Source organism: Mercenaria mercenaria, chromosome 10 (genome assembly GCF_021730395.1).
Source record: "Mercenaria mercenaria strain notata chromosome 10, MADL_Memer_1, whole genome shotgun sequence".
NCBI classification, from domain to species: domain Eukaryota; kingdom Metazoa; phylum Mollusca; class Bivalvia; order Venerida; family Veneridae; genus Mercenaria; species Mercenaria mercenaria.
In genome coordinates, this window is record NC_069370.1 from 53,664,101 (window position 1) to 53,687,830 (window position 23,730).

The 23,730-nt window shown below is 34.8% G+C and overlaps 1 protein-coding gene across 1 annotated transcript in view; it reads left to right on the forward strand.

The window, feature by feature from the left end:
* The first annotated feature begins 2,350 nt into the window (after nt 1-2,350).
* LOC123560727 (macrophage mannose receptor 1-like) overlaps nt 2,351-23,730 on the forward strand; it is a 47,678-nt gene continuing 26,298 nt past the window's right edge. Inside the window, exons 1-13 of the mRNA XM_053553111.1 lie at nt 2,351-2,560; nt 8,213-8,370; nt 8,746-8,882; nt 10,304-10,431; nt 11,274-11,370; nt 11,655-11,778; nt 13,670-13,752; nt 13,977-14,089; nt 14,503-14,632; nt 18,422-18,504; nt 18,785-18,913; nt 19,840-19,950; nt 20,541-20,702. Coding sequence (XP_053409086.1) covers nt 2,506-2,560; nt 8,213-8,370; nt 8,746-8,882; nt 10,304-10,431; nt 11,274-11,370; nt 11,655-11,778; nt 13,670-13,752; nt 13,977-14,089; nt 14,503-14,632; nt 18,422-18,504; nt 18,785-18,913; nt 19,840-19,950; nt 20,541-20,702 — 1,510 coding nt within the window. The 5' untranslated portion in view covers nt 2,351-2,505. The remainder of the gene's footprint in view (nt 2,561-8,212; nt 8,371-8,745; nt 8,883-10,303; nt 10,432-11,273; nt 11,371-11,654; nt 11,779-13,669; nt 13,753-13,976; nt 14,090-14,502; nt 14,633-18,421; nt 18,505-18,784; nt 18,914-19,839; nt 19,951-20,540; nt 20,703-23,730) is intronic.

Consider the following 23,730-nt stretch of genomic DNA (forward strand, 5'->3'; position numbering starts at 1 on the left):
CAATCTAACGACTTTCTTTTTAAGCTTATTTCTTATAGCAGCGTATTTAAACAAAGCGCGGGAAATCAACGTCCGTAAACAAGAAAGACGTCATGACGTTTCAACGACAGATAATAATGTTTAGTTCCGGTTTTGTTTTATCAGTTGCAACGTATATGTAGTTCGTAATACGTCATTTACAGCACGAGAGTCGTCTTACACCCCGGGTGTAAGATAGAGTTTTCCAACACCGGTAAAAATACCGGAAATACCCGTCCGGTATGCAAGAAATATAGAGGATATTACATGAGTGTTTTTTATACTGAATTTATCAAAGGAGTTGAATAATTAGCCAGCGAGTGGAAAGACACAAATGTAATATTCTTTATATCACATGTAAGCTTTTCCTGCTGAAACATCAAAATTTCTTTATTTATCTGTTATAGATCAAGTATATTCGACCAACGTCTTCTATACTTTATTTTCAAACATGTATTTATGTAACGGCGTATTTTGAGTGCACTCAAACAAAGCTTGTGCACTTAATGATTTTACAAATTATCATCTATTAATACAGTGTAATTGATATGACATGCAGTCAGTAAGTTTATGTTATACATATCAGCTCTGATCAAAGATCCTCGCTTTTATGACCCTTATATGATAATGTTTACTTATGTTACTACAAATTAACACAGAGTAATAGGTATAAATTGGGCATTGTTATTTAACTAAACATATCTGTAATATACATTGGTACTTTTGATACGTGACCTACATATTTTGAATATTTGTAAAATAAAAGTCGAGACACTTTTCAGTTTTGAAATTTAAATAGTTTTTTAATCTTTGACAGCAACAGTTTTATATATATATATGTTCGTTCGTCCATCAGTTTCTTATTAACCAGTCTAATGCTACCATAGAATAATCCTGCTAATGAACATGATCCTCAGTTATAATGCTTAATCCTGTTTCAAAATTTATACTACTCCTGCACCAGACAAGTAGATACATGTGCGAACCGTGACTAAAGTCAATAGCTCTGCGAATAATTTCATGCAAAAAAGGCAATTGTAATTAAATTGAAAGAAGGTAGGGTTAAGATTTCGTCAAGCGCTTGAACATAATTATAAGCTCCTGGCATTCATTAGTTTGTGTGCAATTAACCAGCTCCCACGTGTGGTTTTGGTCATTGAAAGTTCCATTGCGGTGCCCTGCCGCGTTTCTATGTGCGTTCGTTTCTTTCTTTTTGTCAACATGTTTTAGCTACAGATTCTTATATATAACAGTCTCCGGATTTTAATAATTTAGTTTGCAAATTCGGAATTTTCGCAAACTAAGCTACCTTTTATTTTTGACTTCTTTGATTTCTTGACATCTAACAATTGTTCAGGTGTCGTAGAGAAATAACTGGTCGTTTCATTTTTATGTATCTCAAAAAATAAATTCTTTGGACGATTTTAAAGTTGGTCCGCCCATGGGAGGAATTTTTCTCCCGTGGGTTTTTTTGCTACTCCGAAGGAGATCCCGCGGGTTTTTCTCCCACTTTACATACTGCGGGAGGCAAACCCCACTTGATTTTAATCAAATTTTTGAAATTCCTTGTTTATCACTGAAAAGTATATTCAAAGTCTTTGAAGTATTTTTTTCTATATCAAATCTGAAAATAAGCGTTTTGAAAATCACTCACGGGAGATTTTCTCCCAAACGTTATACAGGCGGATCTCACTTCACCGTGGTGTTTATCTCCCGTTTTTCTCCCACTTCAGAATGCATTGAGGCTTTCATATTGAATTCCTGGTATCTATTCTAGAAAGTATTATATTTGTACCAAGACCATCGATCAAATACTTAAATGAACTTTTCAAGGAGTAAATTACTTCCGTTTACGGTATAAAATTTTCATTTGAACAAATTCATTTAAACAAATGCGCTGCTAGATGTCTGGGAATATATCATTGTGTTGTGAAAATCTGGATCATGTAATAAATACCCGCATTGTCCTTGCTGTTTTAATTATTTAAACCATAACATATTGATTATTTTGTACTGATACCCTTATGCCAAAAACATTGCTGAAATGGGACAATTATCCGGGTAAGTCATTCAGCACTGTAGCTCGCTTTTACCTGTTGCTTCTTTAGCTAATAATAAAATTAACCTAACGTCCTGTTTATGAACGACCCTACCTTGTTGTAAAATGAGTCTTCAAAATTGTATAAATTAAGATTCAGATTTTGACTTTATAAAGATAAAATGATAAAATACTTGCTTGAACGTATCAGTGTAACAATATTTACCGTAAATGATAATTAGTGATAAAAATTTCTTTATCTATTTATGATGAAAATAAGAAACTATATTCAGTTTGTATCCCACTGTATCACCAGCCGCAACATCTTAAAAGGGATTTTCGTTTGGATTTATGATAGTCCGATTTACAAACTAAATACATAGTTGAATGGTTGCATATAAAATATATGTAAAAGATATGTTTATTTAGTGGTCAATACAAATATCAAAATGTCGTCACTGACTGTTTATATTTTCATTTGTGCAGCTTTAACTCTCACTATAGGTAAGTAAACGATTTTTATCTTTTAAAGGCACTGGACTACAGATCGTTCGACAACAATAAAAATTCTTTTTTAGATATCTGGAAATTAATGCTATAATTCTTAAGAATGCTTTGAAACTTAATTACTGACAGACTATATGTTACACGTGAGAATTAGTTGTTTTTACTACTTTTTACGATGAAAATTGTAACGCTTTGCTCAGCGTAAATTGCCTCGATTATAGTTTAGAAACAAAAAGTCAAGTTCTAATGTTCATTATATGACCAAACTTCAATATGAAAGAAAGATCATTTGAGCCATAATCTCGGGGTCAGTGCCTTTAAATTATTTTTTTGAAATACTCATACATGAGGATTTCGCTGTGAATTTTACTTAAAACATAAATTTCTTTTCATCTGATATACAATGATATTATTTTACGAGATGAAAACGTTTGTGTTCAAAAACAGAATCGCAGCAAAAAGAACCAAGGGAATAAATGGAAACCAGTGCCGTTATAAAAATCCTGAAATACTTCAGATCTGGGTAATCTTGACTAGCAAGAACGGTAATAAGAAATGTCAATAATTTTGCGGAAACCACTTCATGTATGCAATTCCAATTTTCTTTAACACTATTGAAATATTGTATATATACGACATTGCTTTCGTCCAGTTCGTAGTCGCCAACGTAAACACCGAATTCCTTGATTAAGACAACACGTTTAGCCTTCTTGTGGTATTTTAAATGACTTAAATATTGTCGCGACTGGATCTTTGAGCAACTGACAAATCACAAAATCACACACAGAAATGTTCTCTTTAATTTAACATCTCTTAATATGATATTTGTTGTTGAAAAGGTATCAACTTTGTTTAGAAAAGCCCCGTGTGGTTCTGGGACGATCTGTGTATGAAAAGAATTGGAACCACTGCCTTACCCTTGCATGATCGTAAGAGGCGACTTATAGGGTCTAACACTTGGTTTTGCTGTAACTCTGTGATTTCAGCAGGTATGCAAATTTTGATTCCATACCTCATGTTTTTATTTCGATGTAAATGAGGTGTGAAACCAACATTTGTAGTCCTGTTTGGCGCCATATAAGCTATACTGTGTTGGTGCGCCGTAAAACCCAAATGAATAAATTTATTGTTTAGAAAAAAACTTAAGGTATCCAATCCACAAATAGGTATAATTTCGATGCCTGGTCACCCCACGTTTTTTGGTATCATTTGAAAGAGTGGTGTCTGCTGAACAAGAATTAGTAAATAAAACGACCATAAACAATATACAAGAATCATTAAAGTCATGTTTTTTGACTGCGAAATGATACATTTTACGCTGTAATAACTGGATTTCTACTGAAGTATCATTGAAGACTATAAAGTAAAAAAAAAAGAATTCTATAACATATTTTTGTCATGTAATTTATATTTTCATTTTCGGTAATCAATACACTTTCAAATGATACCAAAATTATATGAGCTTAACAGGCATCAAAATTTGATATAACACTGATATATAAAACTTGCTTATTTGTGGATCGGATACCTTAAAAGAGCAAAATAAAATTTTAGAGGAAAGAGACGCCAGTTGATTCTATATCTAGATGTGACATGTCTGAAATTGTTGATGAAAAGTAAAATGGGTTCTTTGATTTTTTATGATACAAAATTGATGATTATTTGTAAATACTTGTTTGTATTGGCAATGCATTCTTAATAATATATTGAAATGATCATCCCTTCCCGCCGTATCAATTAAGTGCAAAAATATTGAACTATGATCTCCCCTGTTGAGATTACCTATCCGTGCTTCGTACTACTGTCCCATATGGGTCAAGATATTGATATTGACATGTCCCTGTCTCCCTCCGAGATATAAGTCTGTACTCATTCAATTATTTCAATTTAAAAGCTTATTTATCAACAGTGCCGTGGGTCATGGCTTCATTTTGTCCTGTGTTATAACTCTACTCCCTTTATTGTTATCTACGTGGAATTGACTTGGATGTTTGAGATATGCTACTTGTAAAACACAAAAAAAAAAAAAAAAAGTGTTAAATGAAATAACCCTGTTTCCATAAAATATCAGCATGTTAGTGAGATCGATTTGCTTTTTAAGTTAGTTTAAACAGACAGACAGACAGACAGACAGATATATACTTTAATATCCTCATTTTTATAATGACTTATAAACAATATCTTTCGCCAAGTTTGAAGAGGAATACAACAACAATTCAGCTGTCGATGTAATTTGAACGTTTGAAAAACCTTTACTTATTTAAGTATTTATCATCTTTATCTTTTTATTTATTTATCTTTTTTGTCTGTAATGTAACAGTAACGTCCATATCTGACAAAGCTTTAGCCGAAGTCCTGCAACATATGCATATTTCTTTGATACAGCATCTTTTTACACAGAAGCATAACACGATGTTCATGTATATTTCCTTACATCTTAATTTCTTCATTTAAAGGCTACTTATTATAAAAACAAACTTATATGTTAACTATTTAGCTATTGCATTTTAAATATGGAAAATGTATGTCCTATATGAAAATGTATTATGTAAATGGAAAAAGATGTAATATGTAAATGGAAAATTGTATTATTTTTGTGGAAAATGGGTATAAAATATAAATGTGATACTAATAACTACACCTGTTTAGATATCGGTCAACAATTCCTACATATAATTAACCATTGTTTCCTGTAACGATTTATCCTGACTAGAAAAATGTCTTTATTTCCTTTTTATGATTGTGTAAGTTGATGAATGAGATGGTTTAAGAAACTTTATTTTTTGTGAATGTTTTGGTCAAATATTTACAACATAATTTCTTTACTAAATGTTTAAATGTCAGTATTTTTTTCAACAAGTTTCATTTATTAGCAAGTTGCTAATCTAGTTTTATTTATTAGAAAAGTTTCTATATATGCAAATAAATAAATCTAGATGAGCAACGTGATTAATTATAATTAGATCTCCTGTTATTTCAACATTCGGAAAAGAAATTATGTTGTATAAATATTTGATTGAGTGGTATTTACAACATTTACAACAACCACATGTTTTTACTAACATGTCATTTTTTTAGAGTGTATTCGCTATTTCTTCTTCTATTATCACAACTATAATGATATCAGAGTCAGTCTTTCCAAAATACTTCCAGCTGTTGTACCATAACACTTATACCCTACTGGATGGAGACGGAAATCTTAGCAATGATATTAACGTTAAGGTATTTCAAGCAAATCAAAACTACTCCCGGGAAAGAAGATTTTTTCGAACAACTGTTCTTTGAATAATACGAATTTTGCTGCTACTGTTTTACCATCCAAATGGATATGTCTTATTTATTCTTTATTTCTTTCCACTTCTTCTCTGGGATTAACCAAATTTTAGCCTACTTACTTTCCGTATATATTCTTATTTCACTTCAATTTCTTTGATTTTGTCAATGTTCGAATTTGTATTTCTTTATTTCAGCTCCTGTACTTCATTTTTTTTTCAAACTACTTCACTGTTTTAGGCAATATCACAAGCACTTCCTTACAATACCTTATTACACGAGAAGAAGACATTTATAAGTTCTGATACCTTTTCAAACATATATCTTTCGTATTGTGTTTTGTAAATTGTATATATTGTAAATATTGTTTAAATTATATTTATGTTTAAACTATATTAAATACAACTGTCATTTTTAGCTCATATGATTTTTTGAAAAAAAAAAAAGATGAGTTTTTGTCATCACTTGATCGGCGTCGGCGTCGGCGTTGCCTGGTTAAGTTTTATGTTTAGGTCAGCTTTTCTCCTAAATTATCAAAGGTATTGCTTTGAAACTTGCAACACTTGTTCACCATCAATAGCTGACCCTGTACAGCAAGAAACATAACTCCATCCTGCTTTTTGCAAGAATTATGACCCCCTTTGGACTTAGAAAATATTAGATTTCTTGGTTATGTTTAGGTAAACTTTTCTCCTAAACTATCAAAGCTATTGCTTTGAAACTTGCAACTGTTGTTCACCATCATAAGCTGACCCTGTACGTTAAGAAACATAGCTCTGTCTTGCTTTTTGTAAGAATTATTGCCCCTTTTGGACTTAGAAAATCAGATTTCTTGGTTAAGTTTTATGTTTAGGTCAGCTTTTCTTATAAACTATCAAAGCTATTGCTTTAAAACTTGCAACACTTGTTCACTATCATAAGCTGACCCTGTACAGCAAGAAACATAATTCTGTCCTGCTTTTTGCAAGAATTATGGCCGCTTTTGGACTTAGAATATATCAGATTTATTGGTTAAGTTTTATGTTTAGGTAAACTTTTCTCCTAAACTATCAAAGCTATTGCTTTGAAACTTGCAACTGTTGTTCACCATCATAAGATGACTCTGTACATCAAGAAACATGGCCCTTTTGTGACTAGGAAAATCATGGGTAGGACAATTTTTCTGTTATACAAAAAATCAGATGAGCGTCAGCACCCGCAAGGCGGTGCTCTTGTTGTCATTGCTTTAACACAAACATCTCAATACCAGTAACTTATTCTCATAATTAAAACTTATTCTAAGAGAATAGGCTATTTCACAAACTGTTTGAAAATATGATACCTTTAACATTTCTCAATTGAAAACTTGGTTTTGGAAAATAAGATCTATTGTAGATTAAATATAGTATGAGAAAGAAATAAAGACTGGGATATAAGCTTTTAGAAAGTTGCAACTGGCATGTATTCTCTATATTAATCTATAGCTCAGTTTCAAATTCTAAAACTACAAATAATAATTGAGCCGCACCGTGAGAAAACCAACATAGTGCATTTGCGACCAGCACGGATCCAGACCAGCCTGCGCATCCGCGCAGTCTTGTCAGGATGTATGCTGTTCGCTAACGATTTTCCTAATTGCAATAGGCTTTGAAAGCGAACAGCATGGATCCTGACCAGACTGTGCGGGTGCGTAGTATGGTCTGGATCCATGCTGGTCGCAAATGCACTATGTTGGTTTTCTCATGGTACGGTTTAATTCATTTTCTTTACAAGAAGACCAAACGGCTGTTGAATGGTTAATACATTTGAGCCGCGCCATGAGAAAACCAACATAGTGGGTTTGCGACCAGCATGGATCCAGACCAGCCTGCGCATCCGCGCAGTCTGGTCAGGATCCATGCTGTTTGCTAATGGTTTCTCTAATTGCAGTAGGCTTTAAAAGCGAACAGCATGGATCCTGACCAGACTGCGCGGATGCGCAGGCTGGTCTGGATCCATGCTGGTCGCAAACCCACTATGTTGGTTTTCTCATGGCACGGCTCATTTGTATAATTAGTGAAATATAACTGTACATTGAGAGAAAGAAAATATACTAAATTGTATAAATGCAACATATGTACGAAACTGTTGTGGAATCAAGACAACAATTGCTTGAATAATTAAATAATTTTATCATCTAAATATATTTTATAGCCCTAGCCAACCTCACATTTGCTCAGTTTTGTAATGAAATATATTTATCTTCATAAGTTGCATCACTCTTAGTGCATTTGTGGAAATTCATTTTACGATGGACCTAGATGACCCATTTTTTGAACTAAGAACTTTCAGTACTTAATAACTTTGATTGCGATTTAATTTACCATCAGGCTTACTTCTCTACAATTTATTTTTAAGTATCCGGTCAGAAATGTCCAGCCGGCTGGTATGGCTACTCATTAAAGAGCAAATGTTACCGATTTGTGAGTAAAAACTCAATGACCTGGCAAGATGCCCGGGATTTCTGTCAGATACATGGAGGGGATCTACTAAGGATAGATTCCAACGCCGAACAGGTAATATATCATATTCACTTAGAAATCATTATAAATTTTATGAATCATATGACTGAAATAATCCCACTTTTTCTTTTCATATATTATTAGATTCTCCTGATCTCTGCTCCACAATTGCATCTACACTTGCTTCTCCTGATTTACATTCATTTTATAGCTAGTGTCTCGAACGTTTTAAGAGCAATGACTATGATTACATAAATTGGAAGTTATAAAGGTATTGCCGTATTATGTAAACATGGGTAACGTTTCTTAAATATTGTCACAAGACTAGACTATAAATGTGTTTTATACTGTACTGATTTACAAGCCCCATATGCTCTGCATGACGTGCATTCTGGAAATCTTTTAAACGCAGACGACATTTCCTTTCAGAACTGGATATTTCAGCAGTTGAAAAACATGAGAAATCACAGCCACATACCGCTATCTCACTGGTGGGTCGGCATGAACAACAGAGAGTTCCTGTCAAAATGGGAGTGGGCTGACGGTGCTCCTGTCGGCAGCTTTATGTAAATTTTTAATCATTTTTGTGCATGTACAAAGTTCTCTGTTATAATTTGGGGGAACATTAGACGTTCATATATTTTCCAAACATTATAAACTACACAGGACAACACCGCTCAGATTATGAGTTTTTATTATTGTAATAAAACGTACTTTGATTTATTATTCAGAAAAAATCCGGACTCGACCTTACACCAAACTAACAAGTAAAATATGTTATCACTGGTATACTGCAAAATTATTAAAAGAGATATGGTACTTTATTATTAAATCTATATTTATAGTCCTTTCTATTGGACTTGATGTAGTCACACGATCAATGAAAGAAGTCGTATTGACACGAAGGCGGAGCCAAAAACACGTATTGACCTTAAGCTGTGACGTCATCACGGTTTGACGTCAGAACAATGCGACGTCGTACACAATTTACCACGAAAAATGACCAAAGGCTGCAGATATTTGTATTTAATGTTTAAGGTTCGGCGATAGGTGGATTTTTCGACCTGATAAATCCACATATCGACCTCACCAAAAGGCAATAATTGTATAATATTTTACAAGTTAAGGTGGGTTTGTCAAAGACTTAAAGAAATATAGGTATAAAGACGTAGTATTTAATTAAAGGTTTAGATTTGTATAGGGGATTCGCAAGTTATGCAGCGCGGAAGAACGAGCGCTTATATCCCTATATAAAGCTAATTAACTTCTTATTAGATACCAATCTCCATTTATAAATGGTACAAATTTGTTGTTTTTTATCCACGTTTGTATAAATGCCGTCACGGATGACGCCAAACACCCGCTTTGAAATTTACTACTTTTCAGCAAAAAATATTGACGTTTAAAGTTCCATTTTTTGTCACTAAACGGAGTTTCAGAAATGAATATATATGTAATAATTCATACATCTTGAAACCTCAAGTTTAATTATTCGTTTTGAAGAGTTTTGCGACTCAATTACAAATGCAAATTATATTATCCTTGACGTCATGGGAGTGAAATAAAGCAATAACATAATTTTGCCTAAAGCTTTGACGTTGACGTCATATTAGGTATTGGAGATGTTGTTCGACTTTTTCTATAATAGGTAAAGCATGTTTCAGCAAAAAGCTTACATGTGATAAAAAGGAATTTTACAAAATTTGTATCTTTCCACATTCAATTTATTGAACATGTTTACTAAAACTAAAAATATGCTCGGCAGAGCCTCGCATTTAATTATTTATTTCATTCAACTCGTTTAATAAATTCAGTTTAAATAGACACTCGTGTAATATCCTGTGATGATGATGATAGTAGTAGTAGAATACTCCAAAATATCCCTGAAAAGTTGTTGGGTTACTGAAAAGGTAAAACAGTAATTTTGAAATATTAATATACACTAAATTGAGTCGTAAGTTTGCATCTATGCATGTATATATTTCAGACACTGGGCACCTCACGAGCCGAACAATCACAATGGTGTAGAAAGATGTGGTGAAATATGGGGAGTAAACACATTTAACGACGAATCCTGCTCTACCAAATATAAATTCATATGCTGGAGAAATAGAGGTATATGAGCCGCACCATGAGAAAACCAACATAGTGCATTTGCGACCAGCATGGATCCAGACTATACTGTTCGCTAACGGTTTCTCTAATTGCAATAGGGTTTGAAAGCCTGACCAGACTGCGCGGATGCGTTTGGATCCATGCTGGTCGAAATGCACTATGTTGGTTTTCTCATGATGCGGCTCATATATTTTTTTCGTTTTGCTGCTTGCATGGTTTAAATCTTTATTGACATTTGTTTCAGTACTTACAGCTTGCTGCTTGAATTTAAACAACAACAAATTCATAAATTTTGTATGGTACAAAATTTACATGAGTGATAAGTAGATAACCATATACTTCTCAAGGTTAAACATATTTTTTTTTAAAGTTACACATATATATGATAAGCGCATTTTGCAAATTAAGCATGCAGTTGATAAGATATGTAAAACAATGTACTAAAAGTATTATACCGTGCGGGGTGTTCTCTGATATAGAATATTTCAAGTGTGTAACGTTTTAGAATGATAAAGCATATCTTGGAAAAAGAGAAAATTTGATATTTGTACTTGTTGCATTCAAACTATCAATTTCATGTCATGTATTTCGAACAAACAATGTTGATATTTATAATTACACTTCCAATGCATGTTTTTATATCAAGGTATATTCTTTAAGAGTATTTTTAATTACTGTAAGAACATACATTTCAATCGATCTGTCTCCTACATATCACCACTGATTACCACTGCAGTTCCATTCAAATTGTTGGTGGCTTGCTACGAGTTATGTGACTTTGCATGCGTGTGATATGTTCTAAACATGCAAGCATTTACTCATACAGGTTTTTCTGTTTTCAGGTATTCCCCTGACATGTGATGCTGACAGAGGCTGGCAGTCGTTGAACGGAGCTTGTTACAAGGTTTATACACAAAGGAGAAATTGGAATGCCGCACAGTCAGTCCTTTAATTGTTTCGTTAATAAATCTTAGGATCAGTGCATTTCATATGGTGGGTTGTTTGGTATAAGTCCAAACTCTTCAGGCTGTACCATCTGCAAATTTCCTGTTAGTAGATTGTTGTATTGTTCAAAGCACGGTTCTGGATTGTATAGGGTTGTAATGAATAATCCAAATTTCACTCAGCAGACGTCAAGTCAAAAAGTAGACCATTTTAGAGTTGTTTTCAAACCTCATTTTAGAGGGCTTATATAACGTTGTGTTAATACTTTTCCTAAACAGACATCAGTGCAGTCATGATGGAGCTGCCATGGTAACGATAGACAATTTGAATGACGAGATAAGCATGCATGACTTCGCCGTCAACATCAAACAACCACTGTGGATAGGGCTTTATACACAGAAGGTACATCTATTACAGGGTTCCGAACTTGTCACTATGTACAGTCTGTTAGCCGATAATAATTGTTGTTTGATCCAAGGATCTTCTTACAGATTTTATCAACTATTGCAACAACACTTTTTAAGTGCCGTGTGGCGGCCGTAAATGTCTCTCCGTGCTTTGTTTCAGTATTGTTATATTTTCTGGTCTTTTGGGATCATGGAGTCCATGCAATGTTCTTGGGTCACAGAGTTCCGCTTAAGCCAATACTAGGGGGCATAATTTGTGCTGCACTTTCGACTACCTCTCAAGAACAGACTCAACAAAACCAAGTCCGTTATTTTTGAGTCGGCTAAAGGCTGAAAGCCTTTTGACGAGTCCTTGCTATCCAACGATTCTCTAAATGGACCGAATAACATGTGAAGGGATGTAGTTCCATTAGATTTCTCAAATTTCAAACAGTTCACTGCATGAATGAAGTTAAGTTGTGTCAATTCCCTTTGCTATGACCAATATACGATGTAATCTGTCATATTTATGACTTGTAATTGTGCAATTCTCGAATGTAACTCATTAAGCATAAATGTGCATTTTAAGAATTGCGCAGGCTTACAAAGCTTGGGTAACATCCAGCGAAAGACAAAAAATAGTTCCAGCAGGGCTCCAGATAAGATGCGTATTAGCGTAAATTACGTATAGAAATAATGCAAATACGCATGTCTAATAATTTCTAAGCGTATAAAAACGTATATAAAATTACAGAAACGCACACAATGCTTTTTTAAAAACAAAATCTGAATCGTCTGGATGCGTTAGGTAACATAGCCGATCAGCCTTAATTCTCCCACATTGGACGTAAACACGCATCGTATGATTTCTATAAACTTTGCGTGGGTTGAATTTTGCAGTCAGTAAACGGATAAATTATCGGAAGAAGAAGCTCTTACTGGTTTGTTTAGTTACAATTGATATTAAAAATGATTTTAATTCTTATTTTTCGAGAAATAAACAAATCGGCGAAACATTAAATTGTATTTTCTTGTAGTTTTTGAAATCGAAAGTAGATCGTCTATGTTTGGCGAAACGAAACAACTTTTTTTATGAAAAGATTTAAATAAGAGGTAATTTAACCGTAAACTTCAATGTCAGATACTGCCAATTGCTGCTAAATGTCTTCGTATCATCACAATTTGTAAAATATATTGTTGAAACTGGAGAAAAGTGTAATCGTATCCGGATATAATATTTTGGGTAAATATCGAGCTGTGTTATGAAATTTTAAGAAAAAAACTAAAAACAAACTGAAACTGGTAGACTATACTGTCAGTACATCAATCATTAGCCGACTCAGGCCATTCAGGCCTTTGATTTGGATTGGTTGCATTCTATGCTTCCAAGAAATCTTCTTACATAATTTATTAAATCAAAGAAAAAGAAATGATAAAGAGCCAGCTCATTTGAAATAATTGCTTAATTTCTTTTTTTTACTTCATTTTTTGTGGGTGAGGTTGCGGATTGGTTTAGCTCCCTTTTCAGCAGCATTTCAGTTAAGTTACCGCAGGCAGTTTGCCAGCTTCTCCACGTGACTCTGAGGGGATGGGGGACGAATAATTTCAGACACAAGGTCTTCTATCAATTTACTATGAAGAATATATGACTAGCCAAAGAATCGAAATATATATTTGATTATGAACACATTTTATAGAATTCATAAATGCATCTCTTCGTGTGGAAGGGTCAATAGCGTTAGCTTTTGTATATCAATTATGTATTCCATAAAATCTGACAGAGATACCCCTTTGTAAGTAACTGGGTAGGTAATCACACGTTTATGAGGTGCGCTATTTGTTCCAGGAATAAATGTTTGACTTTGACTGGCATAGCATTATAATTACTTTTATATTTCCTATTATAGGTTGGGAATCAAGCCCAATGGATGTGGACAAATAACACCGCTTTAACCACAAACTACTGGCATGGTACACCACACGTCAACAGGTAAGAACTATTTCAGCAAAATGTCCCTTTGATTGCTGTCTCATCTAGTTTAAGATTGCTTTGCCAAATTAGACCAGCGTAACGTTTAGTTAGCATCTGTAGTGCTACCAAGACTTAACTTAAGACTGTAAATAAAGCAAGTCCATATCTGCTTTTGACGATTGCATACACTCATGTTTTTTGTTTGTTTTTTTTTCTTTGAAATTATTGATTTTTTTTTTCAGGGCAAATCTAAACAATACATGTGCAGTTGTTTCTAATTCTCTACCCACAAAGACCGCATGGAATCCATCAAGTTGTAGAGTCAACAGACCTTTTGTCTGCCGGAAACCAGAAGGTTAGTGTGAGGCTAATATCATTTTACGGGTATAACAGTAGCTTGACCGCAGTAAAGTACATGTATCATTAGATGGCCGCATTATGTTAGAATGAAGCCGGTCAATTATAATGGATGTGATGCTGGCTCGCTTTTGAGAGCGTGTATTACGATAAGATTTTACTTTGAAAACTACCCCTGACAACTACAAGATTTTTCATTTAGTTAAAAGAGCTTTAAGTAGGCTACGTGAAACAGGTCCATGATCTATCCGGCGATCCTGCAGGTCGAGAAAGTGGACTTGATAAGAAGCGATAACCAAGTATTTTAGCATAATAACAAATTGTTCCTTTTTGTTTATTCAAAACAAAAGTATTACGCTTGTTGGCATATATACCCGTACATGTATTTGTATCTCATCTGTACATTCTCAGGTGTATGTCTGCCTGGCTGGGTAGGTCATCGGGGTAATTGCTGGCAATTTAACGCTCAATACAAACTGAATTTCAACGCAGCTGTGAACTTCTGTAAGCAACAAGGGGCAACACTTTTAAAAATAGCAAGGTATTCTTTTATTTGTTGAAATACTAAAGGAGATTATATCATTATATCTTGCCATAACGACGTTTAGATTTTTCTGTTCCTGTAGTTGAGGTAGTATTACTATACTGTGGCCAAGTCTGGTGCCTTCAAATGTCATTTAACCTTTGGCCTGCCTAATTTCTAAAATGGACTGGTCCATCATTCAATTTGGGCAGTACCAACATCATTCAATTTGGGCAGTACCAATAATTATTGGAAGGGATGTTCACTGAAATTTTACTGATCGAATAGCGAACAGTGCAGACCAAGACCAGCCTGCAGGCTGGTCTTGGTCTACACTGGTCGCAAAGGCATTATTAACTGCCGCAAAATGTCACTTAAAAACTTCTGTTTTGATAGTCAGTTAAATCAATAATAAGATCCGTCGGAAGTATGAATTGTAAAAAAGCGATATGATAACAGACTCGGGCTCATTAAGTATGTTCATGAGAGATAATGAATCATGCAACACGTCTCACGCCTCCTAGCGGAATTCTGTTATGTATAAAAATGTACATTAAAAAGACATCGGGATCCCAAGGGACCAGAAAAATTGTCAGTACTGCCTGAAGCAATCACAAAATGACCACGAAATGAAATCTGTATAAACAGTTCAAATTGTATGGATAGCCAAAATCTTGAAATTCATCAGCAAAATACTAAACATGTTACCAAAATTAGATGTGAAGCAATTACAACAGGAAGAAGTGAGAAGAAAATTCGTGTATGCAGTTTCAACTCAAGATAAAAAAAATAAGACAATTTCTCTGTGTGATTATATAGTTTCAAATGATTTTGATTTGGTAGCACTCACTGAGACTTGGCTCGGAACTACTCTGGATAAAACGTGTATTGGCGGACTTGTACCGAATGGACATTCAATTCAAAATGTTGCACGGTGCAGCGGCAACCGTGGAGTGGGTGTGGCTCTCATACATAAATCTGCATTTACTCTTCGTGTTGTTGAATCTAGTCGTGACAAAGATTTTAAAAAATTTGAATACATGGATTGTAATCTGAGTATCAATGGATTTTTTGCACGAGTAGCAGTGATATATAGACTTTCTTGGGCAGGTATGCTACAGTTGATAAAGACATCATCATTGTGGGAGACATGAATTCCCATCTCGATATTCCATCAGACCGAGATGCTGTGAGATTTAAAAGTGTACTTCAGTGTACCACATCAGTCATGTGGTATGCATCAACATGTGAACGGACCAACCCATGCCCGCAGTCATACATTAGATGTTGTAATAACCAGGAGCGACAGCAAAATAATATCATGTGTCGAGGTCACCGATCAATGTCTTTGTGACAATACTGGTAATATGTCACAGGATCACAATGCAATTCACTTCAACGCCTGTGCCAGAAAACCAGCTCCGATACGGAAGCCAGCTTCTTTTCGGAAATTACGCTGTATTGACGTAAAGCCGTTCAAACAAGACATCTCTGCGTCCCTTGCACTAAATACGTTTCCAGAAGGCACAGGCGTGGATCAGCTAGTAAATGCATATTCAGAAGGATTATCCTTACTGGTAGATAAAAATGATCCCTTACGCACAAAAACTATCGTTCATCGACCAAGCTGTCCGTGGTTCACAGACGAAATTCATGAGGCTAAACACTTGAAACGTAAGCTTGAGCGGAAATGACGTAAATCTAAACTAACAATCGACCATCTACTTTATAGGGACCAATGTGCTACCATGAATAAATTCCTAATTCAGGCCCGAACCGACTACTTCTCCGAGATGGTGAAGTCATGTGGCACTGACCACAAAAGTTTGGCCAAGATAACCAAAAATCTACTACGAGACAGCCATGATATTTCCCATCCCTCTACCTCATCATCAAGGGAACTTGCGCAGAAGTTTAGTGACTTTTTCATCGAGAAAATTGAAAACATTAGGAATGACATTATTTCGCACAGCCAAACTGATTGTGATTCAGTAGACTTGCATTGTTCAGAACACCAGGAAGTAGCAAACTGTCTTATTGATTTGGCTCCTACAACGATAGGAGAGGTAAAACAAATCATACAAAAATCTCCAAACAAATCCTATGAACTTGACCCTTTACCAACATGGCTTTTGAAGAAATGTCTCGATGAGCTCTTGCCGTTGATAACAAACATCATAAATACATCGATGGAATTAGGTTATGTAACAAAAGAGTTTAAAAGGTTAGGATAAGACCCCTGCTTAAGAAACCAGGTCTTGAACCAAACATTCTCAAAAACTACAAGCCTGTGTCTAACCTCCCTTTTATTTCAAAAATCTTAGAAAAGGTAGTAGATACGCGTCTTGAGCGGCACTTGAGTGAAAATAAGCTACATGAGGGACTGCAGTCTGCTTACAGAAAGTTTCATTCAACTGAGTCGGCTTGGATGTTTGAAGCAACCCGTCTGAAATATTTTTCCATTACAGCTTCTCTTTGTTGTGGGCCTACTATGCAAATGCGTGGCTCTGGGCTGTGGTTTTGGTGCTCTGTGCTTCCGCGAATTTTACCCTTACCTATTTTCTTTTGATAAAGGTACAGAATGACATCCTCACATCTCTCGACCAAAATTCTGTAACAGTCCTCGTGCTACTCGACCTGTTTGCAGCTTTCGACACGATTGACCACCAAACACTGTTACACCGACTCGAACATCATTTTGGAGTAACAGACAAAGCACTTGCATGGATGTCATCATATCGTAGTGACCGGTATCAAACTGTGTGCGTTGACGGTGAGTTGTCGACGCCTATGTTGATGAAATTGTGCCCCAGGGATCAGTGCTTGGTCCAGACAACGATATCATGTACACTAAACCCGTGGGTGCCATATGCAGACGTCATGGACTTCTTCATCATTTCTACGCCGATGACTCTCAATTATACCTATCCTTTAAGCCTATAGAGGCTGTGGCTAGAAGTGAGGCTTTGCGCCGCATTGAGAGCTGTCTGGCTGAAATTGTCTCGTGGATGCATTGCAACATGCTGAAGCTCAATGCTGATAAAACGGAGGTAATGCAATTCACATCAAAGCGTAACTTCAAGTACATTGATGACGTCTCTGTGAAGGTCGGTGACTATGTGATAAAATCCACAAAATTTGTAAGTAATCTTGGTGCAGTACTTGACAACAATATGGATATGGAACAACAAGTCAACTCTGTGTGCCGGGCTGGATATGCACAACTTCGTAGAATAGGTCACATCAGATGATATCTTACCAATGATGCCACAAAGACCTTATCAACAGCGTGGTTACTTCACGGTTAGACTACTGTAATGCCTTGTTAAGTGGTATTCCAAACAGCACATTTAACAAGTTGCAACATGTCGAGAACACGGCAGCTCGCGTCATCACTACGACGCCCCGTCGCAATCATATAACTTTTTTTTCTTCTTCATTAAACAGCGTAGAACAGTATTTTGTCCTAGGGTCACTTAAATACTTTTAAATATGTATGTATGTTTATCTTGTTTAATCTATACGTTTTACATTTATGATTTTTGTTAATATGGAATACATTATTTTTGTTTGCGTATTTGTTTGTATTTTTGCAATTTTTCTGTGAAGCACTTTTGAACGTGTACATGTGCATGAAAAGAGTGCTATGTAAATGTGGTATAATAATAATAATATAATACAATGACATATCCAACACAAGAAATCTTTGCAACGATAAATTGAATTATTTTGATTCTTGCAAAAATCAGAAAAGAAATAATCGAGAAGTGTTTGTAAAACCTACCAGTAATGTTCTTTTTGCTACAGGGACAGCGATGAGTTTTTCTTGATCAGTTACCTTGATGAGCTCAGAGACAGTGGTGTCACCAACTTTTGGATTGGAGCTTCTGGTACGAAATATGTTTATTATGGACATAACATCGTTGTATTATATAAGTATTGTCTCTAGGGTATCAGTACTCATTATTCTTTTAATCGTTTTCATTGATATAATTGGAACCTAAGTAATGTCGATGTAACGTTTTCTTGAATAAGCATTCAGTGATTTCTATGTGTGATTGTAATGATCTTCCCTCAAAGACTTTAAGTTATGAAGCTGTGAGGCTGATTCCCTGGGTTAATATCGGTACATGAGACTTTTATTTAAACGAATGTCTGCGCTTATTGTAGATAAGCATCCAACTGACGGACAATATAAATGGGCGGATGGTTCCACTATAACATTCAAACATTGGGCAGCACCACACAATACCCCCACTAATACAAAGAACAGGAAGGATTGCGTTTACGTACGTACAAGTAAGTATAGAAAAGAAAAATATACAATACTTACTCATAACAAATAACTTCTGGAAGTGTTGACCAAATATCGAAGTAAATTTTGCTGCTCGAAAACATTTTTCTTATCAATCTTTTCATTTTTATGTCTCCAACACAACTGTGTGATGGGAGAAATTGATTTACTCCTATTTTTTCTGTCTGTCTGTCTGTTGGTCACAAATATTGTCCGCACTCTAAGTCGAACATTTCTCATAAGATATTCACCAAACTTGAATAAAATGTGTTTGCCAATAACTTCTCGGCCAAGTTCGATAACTAGCCAAATCGACCCAGACACTTCGGAATTATGGCCCTTGAAACATTGTTTTTGACAATCAAAGCACTGAAAATATGATTGGGAATTAAGAATATATAGGTAGTAGGGTTTACGCTCGAACATTCCTCATCCGATCTTATACTATTCAGATGATTAGGCGGTTGTGGGAGACATGCGCCTTTTTGGGTTGTATCAAAGCACTGAAAGTCTGATTGGGTTGTTTTTTATAATCAGAGCACTGAAAGTTTGATTGGGAATTAAGAATATATAGGTAGTAGGGTTTACGCTCGATCATTTCTCATTCGATCTTGTACTACTTTTCAGATGATTACAGTTGTGGGAGACATACGCTTTTCTCAAAAGCAGCTCTAGTTATGATTATGATATAATTTATCGTATGTTCATATTGTGAGGAGTGAAGTTAAAGCTCAAATACCAACATACACATTTTTGATAGCACTGAAATGAATATAAAATGATATTTTCCTTATATTGGTAACATAATACTTACTTTGATCATCAATTTTAATTCAGTTATAATTTCTGAACTTACTTGAGAGTATAGGAATAACACAGTAACAATAGTAGATAAGTTGTTTACATATGTGATTACTATATACGTTTCCAGATGACGCAAGCGGGTTGTGGAGAACAACAGTGGCCTGCCAGCGTGCCTATCCTTTCATATGTAAGATACCAATGGGTCGTAATGTGACCATACCTCCTAGAACACCAAGACGTATGTTCTACTCTTTATGTTTCTCTTCCTGTCAATATAATACATACTTTAAGCTATCATAGATAAAAATTCATTACATTATATTTTTTTCCAGTAATTTTCATACAGTCATTTTTTCTGCAATATAACATTAAATAAACTTAGACCAGTTTTCTAGAAACACGATGACAATAATAATATTTTCACATTTCAAACTGGAAACTGGCATAGACAACAGCCATAAATATTTTGCAATAATTTCATATGTAATATTGGTATAGGTTAAGTATTACTTCTCATGTTAGCACACACTTATAAGAAATGGTTTACTTTCTGGGGCATTGATGAAAATATTATATTACATTTTGTCTCCTGCTGATGTTTTACAGGAGGGGCTTATGTTCACCCAAAGCCCTGTCTGTCCGTCCGTCCGTCTGCCAGTGAGACAGTCCTTCGATCACAAAAAGTAAAATATGGCATTAAATGTGACAAATACCCCATTTAAGTAGGAGACTTTTCTTTTATTTTTTAACATATGTCATGTTATGTTAAACACTTTATGGTATAATTAAATATATATACAAAAAATGTACTACGTATTATTAATTCAGCACAGTTTGGATGTCCTGCGGACTGGAAACAGTTTCAACAATGGTGTTTTAAAGTTAGTGATCGGGCACTACCATATGCACAAGCAAGGAGCGATTGTCAGAAGACACAAGGAGCAGATCTAGCAAAAATCACCGCAGCAAATATGCAGGGATTTGTAAACGGTATCATTTCAGTTATTAAAAATCATTGCTGCAAAATGTGCGCATAGCTTTGTAAATGATATTATTGCTTTGATTAAATCAGCGCAGCGGTTAAGCATGCCTTTGTGAACGATATCATTGCAATGGTAAAATCAGTGTTACAGTTATGAATGGCTTTGTAAAATAAGCGCAACGATTGTGCATGACTTTGTGAACGATATCATTGCAATGGTAAAATCGGTGTTACAGTTATGAATGGCTTTGTAAAATAAGCACAGCGATTGTGCATGACTTTGTGAACGATATCATTGCAATGGTAAAATCGGTGTTACAGTTATGAATGGCTTTGTAAAATAAGCGCAGCGATTGTGCATGACTTTGTGAACGATATCATTGCAATGGTAAAATAGGTGTTACAGTTATGAATGGCTTTGTAAAATAAGCACAGAGATTGTGCATGACTTTGTGAACGATATCATTGCAATGGTAAAATAGGTGTTACAGTTATGAATTGTATTGTAAAATAAGCACAGCGATTGTGCATGTCTTTGTGAACGATATTGCAATGGTAAAATCGGTGTTACAGTTATGAATGGCTTTGTAAAATAAGCACAGAGATTGTGCATGACTTTGTGAACGATATCAGTTATGAATGGCTTTGTAGAATAAGCACAGAGATTGTGCATGACTTTGTGAACGATATCATTGCAATGGTAAAATCGATGTTACAGTTATGAATGGCTTTGTAAAATAAGCGCAGCGATTGTGCATGTCTTTGTGAACGATATCATTGCAATGGCAAAATCGGTGTTACAGTTATGAATTGCTTTGTAAAATAAGCGCAGCGATTGTGCATGACTTTGTGAACGATATCATTGCAATGGTAAAATAGGTGTTACAGTTATGAATGGCTTTGTAAAATAAGCACAGCGATTGTGCATGACTTTGTAAATGATATCATTGCAATGGTAAAATAGGTGTTACAGTTGTGAATTGCTTTGTAAAATAAGCGCAGCGATTGTACGATATCATTGCAATGGTAAAATCGGTGTTACAATTATGAATGGCTTTGTAAAATAAGCACAGAGATTGTGCATGACTTTGTGAACGATATCATTGCAATGGTAAAATCGGTGATACAGTTATGAATTGTATTGTAAAATAAGCGCAGCGATTGTGCATGACTTTGTAAACGATATCATTGCAATGGTAAAATAGGTGTTACAGTTATGAATGGCTTTGTAAAATAAGCGCAGCGATTGTGCATGACTTTGTGAACGATATCATTGCAATGGTGAAATAGGTGTTACAGCTATCATAAGCACAGCGATTGTGCATGACTTTGTGAACGATATCATTGCAATGGTAAAATAGGTGTTACAGTTATGAATGGCTTTGTAAAATAAGCGCAGCGATTGTGCATGACTTTGTAAACGATATCATTGCAATGGTAAAATCGGTGTTACAGTTATGAATTGCTTTGTAAAATAAGCGCAGCGATTGTGCATGACTTTATGAACGATATCATTGCAATGGTGAAATAGGTGTTACAGCTATCATAAGCACAGCGATTGTGCAAGACTTTGTAAACGGTTTAAAATCAGCGCAGCAGTTATGAATGAGTTTGTAAATTGTACCATTTCACTGTTTAAAACAGCGCAACTGTGTAATAATTAAATCAGAACAAAGAGTATATTTGACTTAAAGGGCGATATCACTAATAATTATATCAATCTGCGCCAAAAAAAATGCGTGCCTTTTAAAGAATATCATTCCATGAATTATATGTTATTTGCTTTTATTACATATCATATGTATTATTGTATAGAATTCTTCAGTTTCGTCTTCAGTTTATCATACGAATGTTTAGCTACAAGTGTCAGAGAGTCGCTCGTCTGATTTTTGAAAAAAAAAATTAAACGAGCTTCTATTGTCGGCGTCGGTGTCGATGTCGGCGTCGGTTTTGTTTATTTTTTTGTTTAGTTCCAACTTTTCTCAAAAATTGTAAAAGTTACAGCTTTGAAACTTATTTATTATCATTATACAAATATGTAGGCCAAGAACCATAACTCTATAAAGCATTTTGTCAGAATTACGGCCCTTTTTGTACTTAAAAAGTGGATTTTCTTGGTTAATTGTTTTGTTTAGGTCCGCTTTTTCCCCAAACACTATAGGAGCTACAGTTTTGAAACTTCGTACACTTATTGAGTAAGTAGACAAAGAAACATAACACTAAACTGCATTTTGCCAGAATTATTGCCCTTTTTATACTTAGAAAATATGAATTTCTTGGTTAGAATGTTTGTTTAGCTCCACTTTACGTAAATACTATAGGAACACTTGCTTTGAAACTTTGTAGACTTGTTTATCATTATTAGGCGAGTATTTAGGTCAAGGGCCATAAATCTGATATGGATTTTGTCTTCTTAATTATGGCGCTTTATGCACTCAGAAAATTTGCAAATCTTTTTTAGGTCCACTTTTCTTGAATTCTATAAGAGCTATAGCTTTGAAACTTTGTACACTTATTTATTATCATAAGATTAATATGTAGATTAAGAAACATTACTCTCTCTTGCATTTTGTCAGAAAATTGGTTCTTTTTAACTTAGAAAATCGGTATTTCTTTGGGGAGGGGGTTAAAGTTTATTTTCTTAAATTCTTACGATAGCTTTGAAACTTCATCCATTGTTTTTGCATCAGTTAATATGAGTAAGAAGGCCAAGAACCATAACTCTTTTCTAAAATATTGTCCAGCACTTGCAGACGAGCGATGGCACCAGCAGTCGCTGCTTTTGTTTCTTTTCATAATTTTAGAATATGATAAATTTGTAATGAACAATAAATAAGAGCTATGGTGTACAGGAAAATTTCTCAAGCTATATCCAATAAAGTAATTCTTAAGTTAATGACATGGACACACGCTTGCATTGCAGCCCACACTTTACAGACTATCCGGTTTTGCTCAGCATAATTACATATACTGATCCAAAGAACCCGCATGTCAATCATCATTATGACGGATTTTGTGGCTAAATTACACCTATTA